The sequence below is a fragment of the Hyla sarda genome, chromosome 2 (assembly GCF_029499605.1).
Source record: "Hyla sarda isolate aHylSar1 chromosome 2, aHylSar1.hap1, whole genome shotgun sequence".
Taxonomy (NCBI): Eukaryota; Metazoa; Chordata; class Amphibia; order Anura; family Hylidae; genus Hyla; species Hyla sarda.
This window is the reverse complement of record NC_079190.1, coordinates 399,972,024-399,995,847: the sequence shown is the minus strand read 5'-3', so window position 1 is coordinate 399,995,847 and position 23,824 is coordinate 399,972,024. Positions and strand designations below refer to the sequence as shown.

At 44.4% G+C, this 23,824-nt stretch overlaps 1 protein-coding gene across 4 annotated transcripts in view; it reads left to right on the top strand.

Moving 5' to 3' along the window:
• The first annotated feature begins 227 nt into the window (after positions 1-227).
• The window catches only part of PCYT1B (phosphate cytidylyltransferase 1B, choline), a 126,401-nt gene continuing 102,804 nt past the window's right edge, over positions 228-23,824 (top strand). For 2 of the 4 annotated variants that reach the window (XM_056558787.1, XM_056558786.1), the window contains exon 1: positions 230-569. In XM_056558787.1, the coding sequence (XP_056414762.1) occupies positions 453-569 (117 nt within the window). In that variant the 5' untranslated portion in view covers positions 230-452. Of the gene's footprint in view, positions 570-23,824 lie in introns of all 4 variants that reach the window. The other 2 variants (XM_056558790.1, XM_056558788.1) reach the window with 2 other exon arrangements.

Sequence of the window (23,824 nt, the reverse complement as noted above, 5' to 3'; positions counted from 1 at the left end):
GATATGTACAAAATAATTTGTTTCTTCCTATACAACCATATATAGTGAAAACTGTAGGTCTGTTTACAGTTTTGTAAAAAAAAAAAAAAAAAAATGATGTATAGATTCTTTCCATTTGTCGCTGCACCAGACAGACTCCCTGGTCTTGTCCTCTTCTCGGGATGCATAATGATTCAGTTAAACTGTAATAGGATGACACTATCCAACCAAAAGGCAAGATGCAAATGAGGCTAGTGCATTCTGTGCCGAGCGCTTTACTGCTGCCTGGTTGTTATAGTGATAAACCGAGGGCCTGTGCATCACCGCGTCTACTTATACGATTTAAACAGCAATGTTCTTCTCCTCCTGGGATTAAGACAGAAAGCTCGGAAAAATATCCAGCACTGCACTGCATTGAATCCCCAAGAGAAGTTCCACATTGTGGAGGGAGCTGCAAGCAGCCTCTTCTGGCCATGCCAGTTCTCAGCCTTGATGCTGAGTCAGAAACAGGTATCCCAAAATCCCTTTGTGGTGATCTTCTCCTAGGAACCATGGAAGAATTGGAGCATACTTGTCCCCAGCCACGCTCGGTAAGTGAATGGCAATGCTACTGTATGTGTGGGATGGTTGACAAAAGGATTTAGGAGCAAAAGGCTTTATGTAAACAACTTGGCTGCAGACTGATCCATCTGTGCTGTGTGTCTTGCACAGGATCTGCAGTAAGGGAAGTTGCATTACAAAGCAGCATCTTTTGTGCGGTGCAGAGACAGGATTCTTCCCCGCCTGTCTCGGTTCCTCAGGGTGGTACATTCACCACTGCCTGTCAGCAGCAGCATAGTAGTGCATTATGGTTGCTTCAATGTCATCAAAAGGCAATGTACTCTGTTGTCAATGCTATTGCCCTAGAAATGTGGATAGAATAGCCTTAAAGGACCGCTAAATCCTCAACTATTGAGCTTGTAAACGTAAAGCTTGTTAACAAAGCTGCTTATATGTGTGCAAATGTTTCTAGAGGCTTTAAGAACTGGAGCTGTGAAATAATGGAATGGTTGAGGCAGCTGATATTTCAGGTATAGTATGTCTGTAAGTTGAAATTATATAGGTCTCTCTATTTCATTGGGAAATGTATTCAAATAAAACTGGGAACCTCAAAATAATACCTTGACTAAAAATGTCACTTTTGCTATGTACTTGTAATGAAAGAGTTAACTTATCTGTGTGTGGGCTACTGAAGATTGCTCTCACAGCAGTAAGTGTTCCCTAAGGCTGTGATGTCAAGTTGCTAAGTTGATATCTGAAGTATGTTAAGATAACTCAAAGACAGTATATTAATGCTTGTCTTGCTGTGGCGTTTATCTAAAGATAAGGCAGTAGACATAAAGATGATGCGGATCCACCTGGTGTTTATTGACTTCTATAGACTTGGCCTAATTTTTAGGACCTGTGGAAATGAAGTCCTACCAACCAGAGTCTGATCATTGAGGGTCCGCCTGCTGGGACCACACGGGATCTTCTGTAAGGGGCTCTGACTACATACATGTCCTCGCCGTGCTCCAGCCCCCATCTTCCTGGACGTGCAGTGATTGGCTGAGCGGGCCGTTACTTGCGTCCGTCCAGGAAGATGGGGGCAGGAGTGTGGTGAGGATGTGAAAGTTACCGGGGAACCGTACAGGAAATGGTATGGAGTTTCCTGTGCTCCAGGTTTCTCCAGAAACAATACCCCATGTTGATGACCGTGTTGATGACATGGCATAGGTTGAAAATAACTATGTTTCTTGACAGCAAAGTGGAGAAATATGTTAGTATATCTTAGCTTGCAACTCTAAGCGCTTAGATATATGAACAATGTGAAAGTTTTAAATTGCAATACTGCTATGGACAAATATGATGTTACCATGGGTGGAGTGCACAACCAAAATGGAGGCAGCCACCCCCCCACCCCACCCCTATGCAATACAAAAAAAAGAAAAAAATGGCCAGCATATGAGAGGTGTGACTGCCTCTATCTTGTTCTACAGCAGTGTTTCCTAAGCACAGTCCTCAAGTAACCTCACCAGTGAAAGACTAAGGAAATCCTGAAAACATAACCTGTTGGGGATACTTGATGACCGCGCTTTATAAACACTGGTCTTCAGCTTATATTTGTTACGCCTAGCGCTCCGGGTCCCCGCTCCTCCCCGGAGCGCTCACGGCGTCTCTCTCCCTGCAGCGCCCCGGTCAGTCCCGCTGACCGGGAGCGCTGCACTGTCATGGCCGTCGGGGATGCGACTCGCACAGCGGGACGCGCCCGCTCGCGAATCGCATCCCAGGTCACTTACCCGTCCCGGTCCCCTGCTGTCATGTGCTGGCGCGCGCGGCTCCGCTCTCTAGGGCGCGCGCGCGCCAGCTCTCTGAGACTTAAAGGGCCAGTGCACCAATGATTGGTGCCTGGCCCAATTAGCTTAATTGGCTCCCACCTGCTCCCAGACTATATCTGATCTCCTCCCTTGCACTCCCTTGCCGGATCTTGTTGCCTTGTGCCAGTGAAAGCGTTTAGTGTGTCCAAAGCCTGTGTTACCTGAACTTCTGCTATCCATCTTGACTACGAACCTTGCCGCCTGCCCCCGACCTTCTGCTACGTCTGACCTTGCCTCTGCCTAGTCCTTCTGTCCCACGCCTTCTCAGCAGTCAGCGAGGTTGAGCCGTTGCTAGTGGATACGACCTGGTTGCTACTGCCGCAGCAAGACCATCCCGCTTTGCGGCGGGCTCTGGTGAAAACCAGTAGCCTCTTAGAACCGGTCCACTAGCACAGTCCACGCCAATCCCTCGCTGACACAGCGGATCCACAACCCGTAAGCCGAATCGTGACAGTAGATCCGGCCATGGATCCCGCTGAGGTGCCGCTGCCAAGTCTTGCTGACCTTACCACGGTGGTCGCTCAGCAATCGCAGCAAATTGCCCAACAAGGACAGCAGCTGTCGCAGTTGACCGCCACGTTACAGCAACTTCTGCCTCTGCTACAGCAGCAACCATCTCCTCCGCCAGCTCCTGCACCTCCTCCGCAGCGAGTGGCCGCTCCTAGCCTCCGCTTGTCCCTGCCGGACAAATTTGATGGGGACTCTAAACTCTGCCGTGGATTTTTGTCTCAGTGTTCCCTGCATATGGAGATGTTGTCGGACTTGTTTCCTACAGAACGGTCTAAGGTGGCGTTCGTAGTAAGCCTTCTTTCAGGAAAGGCCTTGTCTTGGGCCACACCGCTCTGGGACCGCAATGATCCTGCCACAGCCACAGTCCAGTCCTTCTTCGCTGAAGTCCGGAGTGTCTTCGAGGAGCCAGCCCGAGCTTCTTCTGCCGAGACTGCCCTGTTGAACCTGGTCCAGGGTAATTCTTCAGTGGGCGAGTACGCCATCCAATTTCGTACTCTTGCTTCCGAGTTATCATGGAATAACGAGGCTCTCTGCGCGACCTTTAAAAAAGGCCTATCCAGTCGCATCAAGGATGTGCTGGCCGCACGAGAGATTCCTGCCAGCCTCCAAGAACTCATCCATTTGGCTACCCGCATTGACATGCGTTTTTCTGAGCGACACCAAGAGCTCCGCCAGGAAAAAGACTTTGATCTCTGGGCACCTCTCCCACTGCATCCTTTGCAGTCTACGCCTGGGCCTCCCGCCGAGGAGGCCATGCAAGTGGATCGGTCTCGCCTGACCCAGGAAGAGAGGAATCGCCGTAGGGAAGAAAATCTTTGTCTGTACTGTGCCAGTACTGAGCATTTCTTGGTGGATTGCCCTATCCGTCCTCCACGTCTGGGAAACGCACGCACGCACCCAGCTCACGTGGGTGTGGCGTCTCTTGGTTCTAAGTCCGCTTCTCCACGTCTCACAGTGCCCGTGCGGATTTCTCCTTCAGCCAACTCCTCCCTCTCAGCCGTGGCCTGCTTGGACTCTGGTGCCTCCGGGAATTTTATTTTGGAGTCGTTTGTGAACAAATTCCGCATCCCGGTGACCCGTCTCGTCAAGCCGCTCTACATTTCCGCGGTCAATGGAGTCAGACTGGATTGCACCGTGCGTTACCGCACAGAACCCCTCCTGATGTGTATTGGACCCCACCACGAAAGGATTGAGCTCTTCGTTCTCCCCAACTGTACCTCTGAGGTCCTCCTCGGTCTGCCATGGCTCCGGCTTCATTCTCCCACCCTTGATTGGACCACCGGGGAGATCAAAAACTGGGACTCTGCTTGCCATAGGAAGTGCCTCTCCCCCCCTCCCAGTCCCGTCAGGCAAGCCTCTGTGCCTCCTCATGGCTCCCGTCCTTGTGTCACCCTGCCCCGTGCCAAGCTTCACCCTCTGCCCTCCCTCCCCATTCCAACTCCTGCTGTACTGCCTGCCGTTGAGGAAACCCTCCATTCTTTCCCGGTGTCCTCATCCCAGGGGAGGCAGTTACCGGACAAAAAAAAGGGGAGACCTAAGGGGGGGGGTACTGTTACGCCTAGCGCTCCGGGTCCCCGCTCCTCCCCGGAGCGCTCACGGCGTCTCTCTCCCTGCAGCGCCCCGGTCAGTCCCGCTGACCGGGAGCGCTGCACTGTCATGGCCGTCGGGGATGCGATTCGCACAGCGGGACGCGCCCGCTCGCGAATCGCATCCCAGGTCACTTACCCGTCCCGGTCCCCTGCTGTCATGTGCTGGCGCACGCGGCTCCGCTCTCTAGGGCGCGCGCGCCAGCTCTCTGAGACTTAAAGGGCCAGTGCACCAATGATTGGTGCCTGGCCCAATTAGCTTAATTGGCTCCCACCTGCTCCCAGACTATATCTGATCTCCTCCCTTGCACTCCCTTGCCGGATCTTGTTGCCTTGTGCCAGTGAAAGCGTTTAGTGTGTCCAAAGCCTGTGTTACCTGAACTTCTGCTATCCATCTTGACTACGAACCTTGCCACCTGCCCCCGACCTTCTGCTACGTCTGACCTTGCCTCTGCCTAGTCCTTCTGTCCCACGCCTTCTCAGCAGTCAGCGAGGTTGAGCCGTTGCTAGTGGATACGACCTGGTTGCTACTGCCGCAGCAAGACCATCCCGCTTTGCGGCGGGCTCTGGTGAAAACCAGTAGCCTCTTAGAACCGGTCCACTAGCACGGTCCACGCCAATCCCTCGCTGACACAGCGGATCCACAACCCGTAAGCCGAATCGTGACAATATTGCAATTTAAAATAATTCACATTATACATTAAGCCTGCAATAGAATTGTGATTATTGCGAATTGCGATATTTCAATATGGCACCTGTCAAAATTTGGCAATTAACTGCTCTGGCAGCGGTGGCTCAGGCCGCAGCAGCTCAGACAGCGGCAGTGGCAGTGGCGATTAACTGCTCTGGCAGTGGTGGCACAGGCTCTGGCAGCAGCGGCAGGAGATAAAAACAGCCCTCACTGGGCTACGCGGCAAACGGGAGTGTAGATGTCAGGAGTCAGAGCCACCTAGGGTCAGGGGGCGGAGCCACTACTCCACCAGGCTGCAGCTCAGGACTGCTATGGGTGAGTGACAAATGACAAGTGGGGGAATGACTATATGAAGGGGGATTTACTATATTGGGGGGTGATTGGCTTTATGAGGGGGGAAATGGCTAAATGAGGGGGGAATTACTATGTCAGGGGAGCAAATGGCTATATGGGGGGATGACTATATGTGGGGAGGAAATGGCTATATGAGGAGGAATGGCTATATGGGGGATATATGAGAAGGGCAAATGGCTATATCAATTTCATATAGCCATCCCCCCCCCCCCCACTCACAGTCATTCCCCCCTCTCATATAGTCGTTCCTACCCTCACATAGCCGTTCCCCCCTCTCACATAGTCGTCCCTCCTCCTCACATAGCCATTCCTTCCTCCCCCTCACATAGCCATTCCTTCCTCCCCCTCACATAGCCATTCCTCCCCCTCTCACATAACCTTTTCTCAACCTCTCACATAGCCGTTACTTCCTCTCTCACATAACCGTTTTTCCCTCTCTCACATAGCCATTCCTCCCCCTCTCACATAGCCATTCTTCCCCCTCTCATATAGCCGTTCCTCCCCCTCTCATAAAGCTGTCCCCCTCATATAGCCATCCCCCCTCATATAGCCGTTCCTCCCCCTCAGATAGCCGTTCCCCCCATTTCATATAGCCAAACAGCATCCTGGCCATTCCCCTCATTTCATATTATGACATGAGGGAAATGGCTATATGAAATGGGGGGGATTGGACATAAAATGGAAGGAATTTTACCATTTATTATATCGCAATACCATATCAAAATCGCAAAATATTTACCTCCATAATCGCAATCGCACATTTTCCCCAAATCGTGCAGCCCTATTATACATTTATCTTAGCACTAGCAGTGTGCTGCTCTCATTTTTGCGTTTGCATTTGCATTTCAGCCATGTCATACAACTGTTCTTATAACAGTTCTTTGGAAACGCTGCCCATTTTTTCGGTCAAATTAGTATGTGTACATTTTCCCAGTAAAGGAGTGAGAAAATGCATACTTGCATATCCCACCGGTGCTTATTTAGGTTGTTTGTTCACTTCAACAACATGGATGTTTACTAGCATTCAAATTGTAACGTCATATAAGTCAGGCCGAACATTCACACCCTACACATGTGCACAGATATCAATAAACTTTACATTTTATACTGTCCCACTTTTGTACATACCTGACAGCTTTAGATTAAGTTTCAGAGATTTTCAATTATTGATTAGGGTTAGCTTTTGTTTAGAGGGGCGAAAAGTTATATGTATTTATAAACTGCTGTTGATGGCTTTGTGCTTTGGGATTTTTGCATTTAAATGTTAGTGCCACTAATCATTTTATTGTTCAGCCTCAAGCAGGCATTCAGACAATTCTATTGTGCATCAGCCTATGTCCAAGGAAATTAAACTCTTCCTGCTGATAATGCTACACACCTGGTGGGAATTTATCATCCCTGCCCCTGCTGCATTGTAAAAAGGTCCCTTTTTTGTGCACTAACAACCAATTTAAATAAATCTTTTGAGACTTTTTGACACTTTGCACCATGTTGGCTAAGTGGGTGTGATGGTGTGTGAAGGCAAACAGCTGTAAATTGTGGACACTAAGATAACTGTTACGGCTGTGGTGAGGAGGATCCACTGACCTGTGAGGATGATAGCATGGGCCGTACCAGGGAGCAGAGTCTAAGGTGCTGATGGTTTTCACCAGAGCCCGCAGCAAAGCGGGATGGACCAGAGACAGCCGAGGTATAATGTGGGACAGGAAGGATGAGGCACAGACGAAGTAAGGACAGGCAGGAGGTCTGGGCTGGCGGCAATCATGCAAGGTCAGGTCACGTAGCAAGAGGTCAGAAGGCAGGCGGCACAGGTGCAAGGTCAGGATATGTAGCAAGGGGTCAGATACACAGCAAAGCAAGACACAAGAAAACGCTTTCTCTTAGGCAATAAAGACACAAAGATCTGGCAAGGATTAAAGGAAGTGCAGGGTTATATAGGGTCAAAAGAGACTAGCACCAATCAATGGTGCACTGGCCCTTTAACTTTAAAAGAGCCGGCACACGTGTCGGCAGACACAGAGAGCGGAGGAGACAGAGCGGCAAGGAGGTGAGGAGAGACCCGGCGGTCTCATGCGTTCGCATTGCGGGATGCAACCGCAGCGGCGCCGGCAGCAGAGACAGGGATGCGCTTGCGGTCAGCAAGTCTGAATGCAGCGTTGACTGTGACAGTACCCCCCCTTATGTCTCCCGCTCTTTTTGGGCTGCAGGAACCGAGGAATCAGACCTTGGTCCAGTATGTTCTCTTCAGGTTCCCAAGATCTTTCTTCAGGCCCTTCAGGAACCGATGAATCAGACCTTGGTCCAGTATGTTCTCTTCAGGTTCCCAAGATCTTTCTTCAGGCCCGAACCCCTTCCAATCCACCAAGAAGAAGCCTTTTCCTCTGACGATCTTGGTGGCTAAAATCTCTTTAACTTCAAAGATGTCAGAGGAACCAGAGAGCCGAGTTTCTTGCCAAATAGAAGAAAAGTCGTGTAACAGAATATCCACCGCAGGTACTTCAGAAGGAACAGGTAGAGGAAGAAGAGGACGAGGGTGACGGCCATTAACAATGTAAAACGGGAAAGTTTTAGAAGCTTCAGAGTAGCTTATATGAAAACTCTGCCCAGGGAAGCAGGTTGGCCCAATTGTCTTGTCGAGCAGAAACAAAATGACGTAGACATGCAAACGAAAGATATGTCAAAGGAATTGATCCACCAGTTGTTGAGCTGAAAGAAGCCCAGGAAGGGGCACAATATGAGCCATCTTGGAAAAACGATCAACAACTACCCAAATGTGTTATTGCAGGAGGGAGGCAGATCAGTGACAAAGTCCATAGCAATGTGAGACCAAGGGCCCTCCGGGATAGGCAAAGTAAGTAAAAGAACCGCAGGCTTAAGCCGAGGAGTCTTGTCACGGCACAGGTCATACAGGAACTTACAAAATCAAAGACATCATGCTCCAGGTTCGGCCACCAGTAATGTCGGGTGATCAATTGAATGGACTTCTGTACTCCAGCATGCCCGGCTAGTAAAGAAGAATGGCCCCAATATAACACTTTGCGTCTCAGGCGAGGAGGCACAAAAGACTTCCCTGGAGGGACTTGCTGAAGAACAACAGACGCCACCATAATCATGCGTTCAGGAGGAACAATATGGCGAAGGGTAGAGTCCTGACCTTTTACATCAGAAGCCCTAGAGAGAGCATCAGCTCTGACATTCTTGTACGCAGGTTGAAAATGAATAAAGAAATTAAACTGGGAAAAGAAAAGTGGGGGTTAAGACGTTGTGCGGACTAAATATATAAAAGATTTTTATGGTCCGTGTAGATACTGACAGAATGAGTTGATCCTTCCAATATGTAACAACACTCTTCTAAGGCAAGCTTAATGGCCAAGAGTTCCCGGTCTCCAATATAATAGTTTCTCTCAGCAGGTGAGAAAGTCTTAGAAAAGAAGCCACAAGTCACCATTTTACCTCTGGAAGACTCTTGAGTTAAGATAACGCCGGTTTCTACTAAAGAAGCATCTACTTCAAGAAAGAACGGCTTTTCTGGGTCGGGTCTAGACAGAACAGGTGCAGAAGTGAAGGCAGATTTCAAATGGGTAAAAGACTCTTCTGCTTCCGGGGACCAGGACTTGGGATTACTGTTTTTCTTGGTGAGAGCCACAATCGGAGCAATCAAGGAGGAAAAATGTGGAATAAACTGTCTATAATAATTGGCAAATCCAAGAAAACATTGTATGGCCCATAGGCCAGAAGGTCGTGGCCAATTGAGTACCGAAGACAACTTGACTGGATCCATCTGGAGGCCTTGGCTACAGACAATGTAACCCAGTAACTGAAGACTCATCTTCTCAGAGAGGCATTTCTTGAGTTTGGCATAAAGATGATTATTCCGCAGGTGGCGTAAGACCTGGCGCACATGAGTGCGATGCACCTCCATGTTGGGAGAGAAGATCAAGATGTCATCTAAATAGACCACGACACAAGTGTAAAGAAGGTCCCAAAAGATGTCATTAACAAATTCTTGGAAGACAGCTGGGGCGTTACAGAGTCCAAATGGCATCACTAAGTACTCAAAGTGCCCATCACGTATATTAAAAGCCATCTTCCATTCGTCTCCTTCTCGAATCATGATTAAATTATATGCTTCTCGAAGATCCAATTTGGTGAAGGCCTTGGCGCCCTGCAGACGGTGGAAGAGCTAATAAATGAGAGGTAAAGGATACCGATTCTTGATGGTAATTTTATTGAGACCATGACAGTCAATGCAAGGGCGCAGAGAGACGTCCTTCTTCCCCACAAAAAAAGAATCCAGCTCCGGGAGGAGAGGAGGATTTCCGGATAAAACCCTTCTGGAGAATCTTCTTAATACATCGCTTGCGTTTTAGGCACCGACCGGCGGTAGATTCTTCCCCAGGGAGGTGTAGTACCTCCTCGATGCGGAGGAAGACTTTCGGTCTGTTTCTGCCAAAACACATCAGCAAAGTCCTGATAAGGAAAGCGCAGACCTGGCAGAGAAGAAGGTGAAGGAAGAGAGCGCTATAATTGCGGTGCCAACAGGCAGAGATTTTGACAGCTTTGACCCTAGCGTGAAGTTGCAACCAAGAACCGGTGCGTGAAGTTGCAACCAAGGTAAACCCAAGAGAACCACAGAAGTACAAAAAGAAAACATGTAGAACATGATCTTCTCTTTGTGTAAAACTCCCACGTACATCGTCAGAGGATCCATGCGGTATTGTATCGCAAGATTCAAACTTTCACTGTTGATGGTGGAGATGTATAGGGGTTTGCTGAGCCGTGTCACTGGAAGACGATGCTTGTGGACCAGGGAAGCATTTATGAAATTCCCTGCAGAACCAGAGTCCAAGAAAGCAGAGACATGAAACGAAGTCCCGGAAGAGGTGAAGATTTAGACAAAAGAGGAGATATTCTCACCTAGGGAGGCCTCTCCAATGTGCCTTAGGTGCGTGCATTTCCCGGACGAGAAGGATGAAGAGGACAATCTTTGAGGAAATGTTCCGGATTGGCACAATAGAGGCAAAGATTTTTCTCTCGAGCAGGCTCTTCAAAGACGCTGCGGAATTCTGAGAGGAAAGCTCGCAGGTTGGTAGTCACTGGGTCACTTCTCTCTCAGAGAGGAGTGGACCAGGCCAGAGCCTTACCAAAGAGCAGACTAACCATGAAGGCCACCTTGGCACGTTCCATCGGGAACTGATCAGCCATCAGTTCAACATGCATGGAGCACTGGGTCACAAATCCCCTGCACAATTTAGGATCCCCTTCATACTTCGTTGGCAGGGATAAACGAAGTTTGGGACCGATGGATGCTGTACACACAGGTGGAACAACTGGAGCAGGTTGTGGCTGTTGCTGCTGCTGCTGTAGTTGCTGCTGGACCGTGAGGAGCTGCTGCATCATCGCTGACAGCTGATTCAACTGCTGCACTTGTTGCGCAATTTGCTGGGACTGCTTGGCCACAATGGAAGTGAGGTCAGAAACATCCGGCAGAGGCATCCCGGCGGGCACCTTTGACTCCGCTCCCTGGTCCATGCCATTATCCTCACAGGTCAGTGGATCCACCTTACCACAGCAGATTGAGTCAGGTTGGTGGATGGAGCGAGACATGATGTCCCAGATGTGCTCAATCGGAATTAGGTCTGGGGAACGAGCAGGCCAGTCCATAGCATCAATGCCTTCCTCTTGCAGGAACTGCTGACACACTCCAGCCACATGAGGTCTAGCATTGTCTTGCATTAGGAGGAACCCAGGGCCAACTGCACCAGCATTTGGTCTCAAAAGGAGTCAGAGAATCTCATCTTGGTACCTAATGGCAGTCAGGCTACCTCTGGCAAGCCCATGGAGGGCTATGCGGCCCCAAAAAGAAATGCCACCCCACACCATTACTGACCCACCGCCAAACCAGTCATGCTGGAGGATGTTGCAGGCAGCAGAACGTTCTCCAAGGCATCTCCAGACTCTGTCACGTCTCTCACATGTGCTTAATGTAAACCTGCTTTCATCTGTGAAGAGCACAGGGCGCCAGTGGCAAATTTGCTAATCTTGGTGTTCTCTGGCAAATACCAAACATCCTGCACGGTGTTGGGCTGTAAGCACAACCCCCACCTGTGGATGTCAGGCCCTCATACCACCCTCATGGAGTCTGTTTCTGACCGTTTGAGTGGACACATGCACATTTTTGGCCTTCTGGAGGTCATTTTGCAGGGCTCTGGCAGTGCTCCTCTGGCTCCTCCTTGCACAAAGGCAGAGGTAGCGGCCCTGCTGCTGGGTTGTTGCTCTCCTACGGCCTCCTCCACGTCTCCTGATGTACTGGCCTGTCTCCTGGTAGCGCCTCCATGCCCTGGACACTACGCTGACAGACACAGCAAACCTTCTTGCCACAGCTCGCATTGATGTGCCATCCTGGATGTGCTGCACTACTTGAGCCACTTGTGTGGGTTGTAGACTCTGTCTCATGCTACCACTAGAGTGAAAGCACTGCCAGCATTCAAAAGTGACCAAAACATCAGCCAGGAAGCATAGAAACTGAGAAGTGGTCTGTGGTCACTACCTGCAGAACCACTCCTTTATTGGGGGTGTCTTGTTAATTGCCAATAATTTACACTTGTTGTCTCTTCCATTTGCACAACAGCATGTGAAATTGATTATCAATCAGTGTTGCTTCCTGAGTGGACAGTGTGATTTCACAGAAGTGTGATTGACTTGGAGTTACATTGTATTGTTTAAGTGTTCCCTTTATTTTTTTGAGCAGTGTATTTACACACAAACACATATTGTCAGCGTTGGGCAGGGATTCAGTGCAGCCCTGAGCTCACCCACTCCCTCTGTCCCTGCCTACTTGCATACCCACCCTAGGCAGTGGGTCCACAACCACGGAGCCCCTTCCTATATAAGTGATGGAAGTAAAATCGGCGGGTCAAATCAGTTAATGATTTTGGGTTGATAGAAAAGTTTTTTATACATTTTCTGTAATAATGTGCAAAGCCCAAAAACCGCTGTAAAGCTTTTAAGGAAGACGGGTGTACCCAATCAGAAACAGCCTTAACCTTAACAAGATCCATTTTTAAATGTCCTGAAGTCAACATATACCACAAGAACTGTACGACTTTGTCACCAAAAGCATATTTTTCCTGTTTGACAAATTATTTATTTTCACGAAGTACTTGCAGAACAGAATGCACATGATTTACATGAGTAGAACAGTCATGAGAGAAAATTTAAATATCATCAAGATAAACCACTAGGAATTTCCCCCCAAATTCCCAAAAAAATATCATTGACCAGGTTCTGGAAAACAGCAGGTGCATTACTTAGACCAAAGGGAATTACTAAATTTTTAAAATGTCCTTCGGGAGTGTTAAATGCAGTTTTCCATTCATCACCCTCTTTGATTCTGATTAGGTTATAGGCCCCTCGAAGGTCAAGCTTAGTAAACCAACATGCCCCCTGTATTTGATTAAACAAATCTGGAATAAGAGGCAAAGGATATAGATTTTTCACAGCAATCTTATTCAGACCCCGAAAATCAATACAAGGCCTCAACCCTCTGTCCTTCTTTGCCATAAAGAAGAACCCTGCTCCCATAGGAGACACTGATGGACGAATGTGACCCTTTTAGAAACTTGACTGGATATAATCCTTCATAGCTCCCCTTTCAGAACCAGACAAATTATAGATTCGTCCTTTTGGGAACTTAGCACCAGAAACTAGTTCAATAGCACGGTCATAATTTCAGTGTGGGGGCAAAGCAGAGGAGGCCTCCTCAGAAAAAACATCACAAAAATCTGAAATAAATGCAGGTAGATTACTTTGGGCCATATCGAGAGTTGCAATGCAAGTGGAAATACATTTGTTAATACAATCTGAACCCCACTTGATTAGTTCCCCTGAGGACCAATCAAACACAGGATTATGACATCTTAACCAGGGTAAACCCAGGATCATATTTACTGACAAATTTTCCAAAACCTGATTTTCTGAAAATGCAATGAACCCACCAGCAATCCCACTTCAGGGGTGGAAGAAAAAACACAACCCCCAGACATAGGTGTGTAATCCACTCCAGCGATGGGAATGCGATTTTTCAACAATTCCAAAGGAAGATTCAGAGACCTTGATGAAACTCAGATCAACAAAGTTGGCAGATGAGCCAGAATCAAGAAATGCTTTAACAGATACAGATTTTTCAAGCAAAAACATTTGAACAGGTAAAAAAAGGTTTAGAACATAATTTCAGAGATACCTGTGCGCCCAAATTACCTCCCCGATTGTCACTTAGGCAATGACGTTTCCTCACTGCTGATGTTTGGGACAGACTTGTATCCCGTGTCCCGCTTCTCCACAAAAGAAACATAAGTTATTCTTCTTCCTAATGGTGCTTCCCTTCTGAGAGGACAACTTCCCTATTTGCATGGGCTCCTCAGAAGAGACAGGAGAGATAGTAGAAGGAGATAACATGATGGTAGGAGAGTGAGAAACAGAATAAACAGACCATTCATGTCTTCACTCTTAGATTTCTGTCAAGTCGTACAGCTAATGTCATTGACTGTTCTAAGGAGTCAGGTGGGGGATAACTAATGAGTACATCCTTAATGATATCAGATAACCCCAGTCTGAACTGACACCTAAATGCTGGATCATTCCATCCCGAAACTGTACACCATTTACAAAAATCCGCACAATACTCCTCGGCCGATCTTCGACCCTGTCTAAGATTAACCAACTGAAACTCAGCATATGCTGCACGATCAGGTTCATCATTTAGGAGACCCAAAGAGGAGTAAACTACATCCACTGAACTTAATTCAGGAGCAGAGGGAGGCAGAGAAAAAAAAACCTGAAGTTAGGACATAACATAAAAAATTGATATAAGGTAAATTCAGCTCACCACTGTAAGATGTAGGATGACTGAAGATTCAATATGGACTAGGAGAGCAAGGCAGGTAAACAGCGGGCCGTGTCCCGGAAGGTAACTTCATGAGAGGGAAAAAAGCAGGGGCCTCCAGCTGCTCCAAACAATGAATGGTAGATTAAAACTTCACTTTTATTCCATAAATTAAAAACAAAGGATATCCATGGTGAATAAAAAAACAAGCAAGAAACACTGACGTGTTTCGAGCCGAATGTGGCTCTTAGTCGTGGCAAAATATTCATGGGCATGTGCCCCTTATGTAGTCTCAACTAACAATGAGCCCAGTGGAAACCAGCAATGCTGGGACCGGAGACTGAATGACGTTTACAAACCATGCTTCGCAAAAGAAAAAGCCAGAAAACATGGAGCAGATTTATGTGGATGCAAGGTAAGAATGCGTATATATAGACAATTTACAAAAACCTCTATTCCGGTACTTGCTTCCTCCAGTGATCCGGTTTCTGTTTCCTTGCATTCCGGCACTGGCTACTCCTATGTAAACAGGGAGTGATGGCTATTATTTTTAAAGATTCAACGCGTTTCCCGCTGTCAATTCGTCAGGAATCAATGGACAGCATTCATTTTTGTCCATATTGCACCCTGTGGATCTCTCCTCATGTGCATGTGCACAGCTCTGATGACGGCCGTACATTGAGGTCTAGCTACCTATCGGTTTATATCCGCTCCTTGCTTCCCTCCCCTCTACACCTATCCTCCTATCAGTTTTACTTCCTACCGCTCACCTTATGTTCAGGTGTTCAATTAGCTTTCGGAGTATCACACTGCAAGGTTTAGACGGGGAGCTCTATACTGCGCGTGCGCGATGCAATCCACGCCTCGCTCTCATTCTCTGTCATGGGAACCTCGATAGCTTTACTTCCGGGCTACAATGTCCCTACTGCACTTGCGTCTGCTTTATCTGCTATGCGCATGCGCCAAGCGCCTCAAGCCTCCTTTTGATCATACTACCATGTTTAACCATTTGATATTCTTGTATTCCATCAATACTATTGAGTACAATCCTTATTGAGGCCCTGACCTTCTACTCTTATTGAATTAAATTCTTTATAATATTATCGTATTGGTTGTTAGATTTTTAACATATATCAACATCACTACCTATATTCTTATTAGTCTAAAGGCAATGATATTATATGTTGCACATTAATTAAGCTTCCCAAGTTTGCATATGTATATATATATATATATATATATATATATATATATATATATATGTATATATATATATATAGTTATGGTGGTATTATTCTATATATATATAGTTACGTATATAATTATGATGGTATTAATTTCTCAGTCTTACACTCTGTTCATTGCAAGGATTTATCCTATAAAACAGGAGTAACCAATATGATCACTTAACCCCTTAGATTTCACACAATCTATTTTGAATGTCCATTCAGCTTCTTTTTGTAGGAGTATGCGGTCCCAATTCCCTCCCCGGGCTGGGGCGCTCACCACTTCTACCACTTGGACTTTCAGATCCTGGTTATTGCCCTTGTGACATTGCTTGAAGTGTACTGCAATTGGGGTGTTTCTTTTATGCAGGATATTCCCTAAGTGCTCCTGTATGTGTTTTTTCAAGGGACGAAATGTTTTTCCCACATAGTTTTTCATACAGGGGTACGTAAGGAGATACACAACTCCCTCCGTATTGCAGTTTGCAAAACTTCTCATTTCAAAATCCTGACCCATTACTTGACTTTTTTACTTTTTTCCTGTTATTATATGCCTACACACGGAACATCGTCCGCATGTATGCATACCTATGGCTCTATTCGTTAGCCATGTTGGTTTGTGGGCTAATGGAGGAAGGTAACTTTGAGTGAGTCGGTCTTTCAAGTTCCTACCCTGGCGGTATGTGATTGATGGCACTTCTGGGACAAATTTGGATATTGTAGCATCCGATCTCAGAATGTCCCAGTGTGTCATCAACACCTGTCGTATTTTTTCCGCCTTTTCATCAAAGGTACCTATTACTCTCAATTCTCCCCCTAATGTCTCCTGTCTTACTGGGTCAGTGGATCTTTCCTCGTGCCTGGGGTTTAATAAGGATTCTCGGTTACTGTTCAATGCCCTTGTGTATGCCCTTTTGAGGGTTTTATTGGGATAGCCCCTCTCCCTCAATCTTGGGCGCAACTCCCCTGCTTTTTGTTTAAATTCTTCAATTGTTGTACAGTTGCGCCGGACCCTCAAATATTGACCAGTTGGTATTTATAAGCTGTATTATAGCATATTATATATGAACAGTTCAAATCACAATAATGTGTGCATGCTAGCACCATACGAACGAGACAATTCTATAGAAAAAACCCTGGTATTTGGTTTAGTTCAGAGTGTGTGTATGAATTATCTTGTGTACAAAAAATGTAATAGTAGTAATGAAATATCAGGAAAACCTGTACCAACAAGAAATAATGAAAAAAAAAAAAAAATGAAAGAATATCAAAAAACACCACCCAATAAAGAACAATAAACATAAGGAGCCCAGTTGGCTTGGAATTTTAAACAGCCAACTGTTACACTCATTAATTGCAAAATAACCTCCGGGTGCATATGAGATATTACAGGTTTCGAAGTAGTAGACATTGAACGGGTGTTCCCATGCCATAGGGTTTGTCTCATTCGTATGGTGCTAGCATGCACACATTATAGTGATTTGAACTGTTCATATATAATATGCTATACTAAAGCTTATGAATTGTTACATGATATTACATTCTTTTCTTAATCATACACCTTAACAAAAAGGGAATGGTTGGTGATATTAACTTCCTGTTTGTGGCACATTAGTATATCTGAGGGGGGAAACTTTTCAAGATGGGTGGTGACCATGGCGGCCATTTTGAAGTTGGCCATTTTGAATCCAACTTTAGTTTTTTCAATAGGAAGAGGGTCATGTGACACATCAAACTTATTGTGAATATCACAAGAAAAACAATGATGTGCTTGGTTTTAACGTAACGTTATTCTTTCATGAGTTATTTACAATTTTCTGACCACTTGTAAAATGTGTTCAATGTGCTGCCCATTGTGTTGGATTGTCAATGCAACCCTCTTCTCCCACTCTTCACACACTGATAGCAACACTGCAGGAGAAATGCTAGCACAGGCTTCCAGTATCTGTAATTTAAGGTGCTACACATCTCGTATCTTCACAGCATAGACAATTGCCTTCAGATAACCCCAAAGATAAAAATCTAAGGGGGTCAGATTGGGAGACCTTGGGGGCCATTCAACTGGCATGACCCTGGGTGCCATTCAACTTTATGCACTGAAGCTGGCACGTTCCCTGAGTTTTTCCAGCAAGATGGTGCACCACCACATTATGGGTGTCAGGTCAGAGCATTCCTAGATGAACAGTTTCCTGGAAAGTGGATTGGTTATCGTGGGCCAGTTGAATGGCCCCCAAGGTCTCCCGATCTGACCCCCTTAGACTTTTATCTTTGGGGTCATCTGAAGGCAATTGTCTATGCTGTGAAGATACGAGATGTGCAGCACCTGAAACTACGAATACTGGAAGCCTGTGCTAGCATTTCTCCTGCGGTGTCGCTATCAGTGTGTGAAGAGGGATTGCATTGACAATCCAACACAATGGGCAGCACATTGAACACATTTTATAAGTGGTCAGAAACTTATAAATAACTCATGAAAGAATAAAGTTACGTTAAAACCAAGCACATCATTGTTTTTCTTGTGAAATTCCCAATAAGTTTGATGTGTCACCTGACCCTCTTCCTATTGAAAAAACAAAAGTTGGACTTCAAAATGGCCACCATGGTCACCACCCATCTTGAAAAGTTTCCCCCCTCACATGTACTAATGTGCCACAAACAGGAAGTTAATATCACCAACCATTCGCATTTTATTAAGGTGTATCCATATAAATCACCCTGTACAATAAAAAAGTTACAAAGGGAAGTCAAAAAGTCGAGCCAAGAGTCAAAGAAAACCAGTTGCTAGAACTATCACAGGCAGGGAATGACTAGAAAAGACCTCCTTATATATGCTAGTGGAAGTACCAGGAAAACTCCCATTGGCCACAAACAAGTCTAGGGCAGATTAACCCTACAGGTTCTGACACATATATACGCACATACTCACATTTACATATACACGAACCATCAGATCAGATGTGTCTCCAGACTAGGCAAATTACTATTACACTGGTCCCTGGAGGGGTCAGGACCTTAGCATGCAGCTGATGCAGAGGAGGGGGCATTGACAGCACAGCAGAGACAGCTGAACTGCTGTTTAGCCTCTGCAGACTGCTATGAACAGTCCTTTCTCTACCCCTCCTCTTTGACCTTAGGATCAGGCAGCAGACAGTGTAGGACACATGGCACATCGTATAAGTCATGCTGTGCATCCTTCTGTTCAAATACATTTATCTATCTGCCTGCAGTTTATTTGGTGGAGCATTTGGCCCATGTTAGGCCTCCCTGTCCCAGGGGCCCCATAGCAGCAGCATATTCTACCTCTATAGCCGGCACACCACTGGGAATATGAATTGTCTAAGCCACACAACCTCTCATATGTTTTTTTTTTTTATATTTACATTTACACCTGGATCTATTAGTTTTACATTCAAGTATCCATTAAACCTAAGCCTATTTTCTTTAACTATTTTTTTCTGAGTTTTTGTGAACTTATTTTACTGTTTATCAGTTAAATGACATTTGCTTTAGTATGAATATGCATGTAGTATTAAAGTAATTGAAATCTGTGCTTTACAGATGAAAGGAAAGAAAGTCCAATTCAAACAAAAAATAGAAGTGCATAGAAAAGTGATTTCAGGAGGACTGATACCAGAGAAACTCATAGCTATAAATAATTTACGGTCGGCTGAATTTTATATTCAAGTCTCTAATTAACATATTTGCGCTGGTCTGACTGTGATTAACATTTTATCACTATAGAAGATCATTTATCATGGAGCTTTAGCACCCATGACTAAGGACATACTGTTCCTAATAATAAGGAAATGTCCATAATGTAGATGAAAACATGTAAGGTCTTAAAGGGGTACTCTGCCCCTAGACATCTTATTACCTATCCAAAGGGGTGCCTACTGTATTGTCAATGGTGGATTCTGTGTTATCTTCCTCCAGCTTTACTTACTGCAATGATTGCTGCAATGGTAATGAGATGACTGCTGAGAAATGATCTCTACAGAAAAGGAAGTATCATATTGATTATAACATGGAATTTCAGAAAAGGACCATCAATTTTTTTAAATACAATAGAGTCAACATGAAGATTAGATTTAAACAAAATACATTTTTTTGACTACATATCCTTTACAAAGAATTAATGAAAAAACTGCACACTTTATTCACATAATGATATTATCAGCAGCACCAACTACCATGCAAAGCTGGAATTACATATTTCCCACTTTTGACCTCAAGCATCACCTCTCCGTCCTGATCAACAATTTCCTGGTTAACAAGTCTACCTTTACTTTACCTGTTAAGTAAGGGAATATTTGAGAATCTTTTCTAAAACGAATGGAAATGGATACAGTTAACTGTTTCATTAATATGCACTCAGGCCTATTGGTTTTATCTTAGCCATATTTTATTAGACTTTTAGTAAAATGTTTTCTAAATTTCCATTAACTATTTATATTTTTAAAGAATCCTGAAATCTACATTTAAGCCACTGAGCCTAAAACTACGATAGATGATTTCCCAGTCGTGTGTTTCTTATCATTGTAGATCATCATGCCCCTCTCTGTAGAATGGCCTATGAAAAGGTCAAAGAGAATGCCCAGCGATGACTCCAATAAATGTGAATTGTCTATAAAGCATAACTTTAAAAAACAGCACAGGCATAATGACAGCCCCTACAATAAAGTATACAAAATAAAAACAAGAAGAAAAAAAAACAGGAAATAGAAACAGCTAAGAAAAAAGCGTTTCAGTATCTATCTGTAATCTGGAAAAAGGTGAAAGTGATACATTCCTTTTAAAGGGGTTATACAGGAATAGAAAACATTTGTAAATTACTTTTATTAATAAATCTTAATCCTTTCAGTACTTTTTAGCAGCTGTTTGCTACAGAGGAAAATCTTTATTTTTTTTAATTTTTTTTTGTGTCGTCCACAGTGCTCTCTGCTGACACCTGATGCCCATATCAGGAACTGTCCAGAGAAGGAGAAAATCCCCTTAGCATACCTATTCTGCACTGGACAGTTCCTGACACGGACAGAGGTGTCAGCAGAGAGCGCTGTGGACAACACAAAAAGAAATTCAAAAAGTAAAGAATTTTCCCTGTAGCATACAGCTGCTAAAAAGTGCTAAAAGGATTAAGATTTTTTAATAGAAGTAATTTACAAATCTGTTTAACTTTCTGGCACCAGGTCATTTAAAAAAAAAAAAATAAAGTTTTCCACCGGAATACCCCTTTAAAATACATTTGTAAATTACTTCTATTCTTATTCCTACCAGTACATATCAGCTGCTGAAGTTAAGTTGTTCTTTTCTGTCTGACAACAGTGCTCTCTGTTGACACCTCTGTCTGTCTCAGGAGCTGTCCAGAGCAGAATAGGTTTGCTATGGGGATTTGCTCTTACTAGGAGCCAGTTTGATTGTTTTAATTACCTGTGACTAAGGCTATGTTCACACAGGCAGAATTTCCGTGTGGAATTCCGCATTGGAATTCCACACTGGGATTCCGGAGCAGAGTACCCTTTGAATTCAATAGGATTCTGCCTACGCTGTTCATATAGCAGAATTTCCAAGCCAGAAACATCTGGCGCAGAAATTCTAATTCCGGTGTCTATTCCTTCTACGGACTCCGCATAAAATGCTTTGCCATGTGCTGTTGGGGCAATGTTTACATAGAAATTTTCTGTGCGCACATTGCCGTGTGAACATAGCCTAAGTCATTTCATAAAAGTCAATCCAAAACAGACAAAAAAAGTCAGATTCCGGATTTTTTTTTTTTTTAAGTATATAAGATATTTTGCCCCAGGGGTTTTGTATGTTTATGATGACCTAATAAAATGGCTTTTTTTTGTTTGTTTTGTTTTAACATTATTTTCTCACATATTTTTAGCAAACCTTCTAGGAATGTGCCCATTCTGAGCATGCACAGTGCTGGATCTATAGAAATTTTTGCCACTGTTTGTATAAATAGAAATTGATGGAGGATTTCTATTTAGAAACGGATCATCAGTAATAGCTATGGTCATAAGCGGGGATCTCTCTCAAGTGTGCGGTCCCACTCGTTCACACATTGTTAGTGCTGAGCTCCACAGATAAATCTTCTTTTAGAATAGTAAAATAGACTAAAATAATGGTGCAACAATTTGCTCTGTTTGAAAACAAACGGTGGAACCCAGGCCTATTTTCTTTCAATAATCCCCTAGGGCACATCCTCGGTCTGACTACTGACTGATTACCAGCTGCAGGCCCCAAAACCATGCTTATTATTAGTTTAAGTTTCCAACCTTCTTCTTTATCACAGCATGAACTGGAGTGGACTACATGATACATGGCGCAACTTGACCTTGCTTGGAGATAAAGACATGGTTTGAGGTCTATTCAAAAGGAATACAGTCATTATGTAATAAACAATTGTACCTACAAAATCATGTGTTCCAGTAAAGACTCTAGATAACAGACCACTGTAAGAATACCATTCACACTGTATGCCCTGTGTGGTTTTGTTTGCTGCCTCTACTTCTTACATTGTAGCTCATTGTATGTATTATAAAAGACAAGTATTTAACAATAGTTCCTGTAAGATTACACTGTGGCAAACCAAGACTACAGATATCTCAGTTACTAATTCTGCTTCGTGTAAAAATGTCTTTGGAAAGTCATTTGCCCAGTGTAAAATTTGGAATATTTGTGCTTACAAATGCTGACTCTTTCTAGCTGTGAATATACTTAAAGGGGTACTCAAGTGGAAATAGTTTTTTTAATCAACGGTGCCAGCAAGAGATTTCTAAATTACTTCTATTATAAAATCTTAATCCTTCCAGTACTTATCAGCTTCTGTATACTACAGAGGAAGTTCTTTTCTTTTTTAATGTATTTTCTGTCTGACCCCAGTGCTCTCTGCTGACACCTCTGTCCATGTCAGGAACCATCAAGAGCAGGAGCAAATCCCCATAGCAAACAGTTCCTGACGTGGACAGAGGTGTCAGCAGAGAGCACTGTGGTCAGACAGAAAAGAAATTCCAAAAGAAAAGAACTTCCTCTGGAGCATACAGCAGCTGATAGGTACTGGAGGGATAAAGATTTTGAAATAGAAGTAATTTACAAATCTGTTTAACTTTCTGGCACCAGTTGATTTAAAACATTTGTTTTCCACCGGAGTACCCCTTTAACCCCTTAACGACAATGGACGTAAATGGACGTCATGGTGACGTGGTACTTAATGCACGAACATTTACACGCCGCCATGATCGTGAGCACCGGAGCGGTGCTCGCGTCATGCGCGGCAGGTCCCGGCTGCTATCAGTAGCCAGGGACCCGCCGGTAATGGCGGACATCCGTGATCGCGTGGATGTCTGCCATTAATCCTTCAGATGCCGTTATCAATACAGATCACGGCATCTGCAGCAGTGCGCTACTTTGAATGGATGATCGGATCACCCGCAGCACTGCCGCGGGGATCCGATCATCCAGCATGGCGTCTGGAGGTCCCCTCTGGTCTGAGATCGAGCAGAGCAGAGCAGAGCAGAAGATCACCGATAATACTGGTCAGTGCTATGTCCTATACATAGCACTGAACAGTATTAGCGATCAACTAATTGCTATGAATAGTCCCCTATGGGGACATAAAAAGTGTAAAAAAAAAAAGTAAAAAAATTGAAAATAAAAAAGTTAAGAAAATGGGAAAAATCCTCTCCCGCAATAACAAAGTAAAACATCCGTTTTTCCCATTTTACCCCCAAAAAAGCTTTAAAAAATAATTAATACACATATTTGGTATCGCCGCATGCGTAAAAGTCTGAACTATTAAAATATAAATAAAAAATAAAATATTGTTAATTATTTCATATGGTGAACTGTGCAAACGTAAAAAAATAAATAAAAAAATTTTCCAAAATTGCTGCCTTTATGTCACATTTTATTCCCAAAAAAATTTATAAAAAATTTATAAAAAGTAAAACCTAATCAAAAGTGGTACTGATAAAAACTACAGATCATGGTGCAAAAAATTTGCCCTGATATTGCCCCATATACGGAAAAATGAGAAAGTTATATTTGGTCAAAATAGGGCAATTTCAAACATACTCATTTTGTTAAAAGGGTTTGAGATTTTTTTTAAGCGGTACAATTATAGAAAAGCATATAACATGGGCATAATTTTAATTGTATTGACCCACAGAATAAAGAAAACATGTTATTTTTACCAG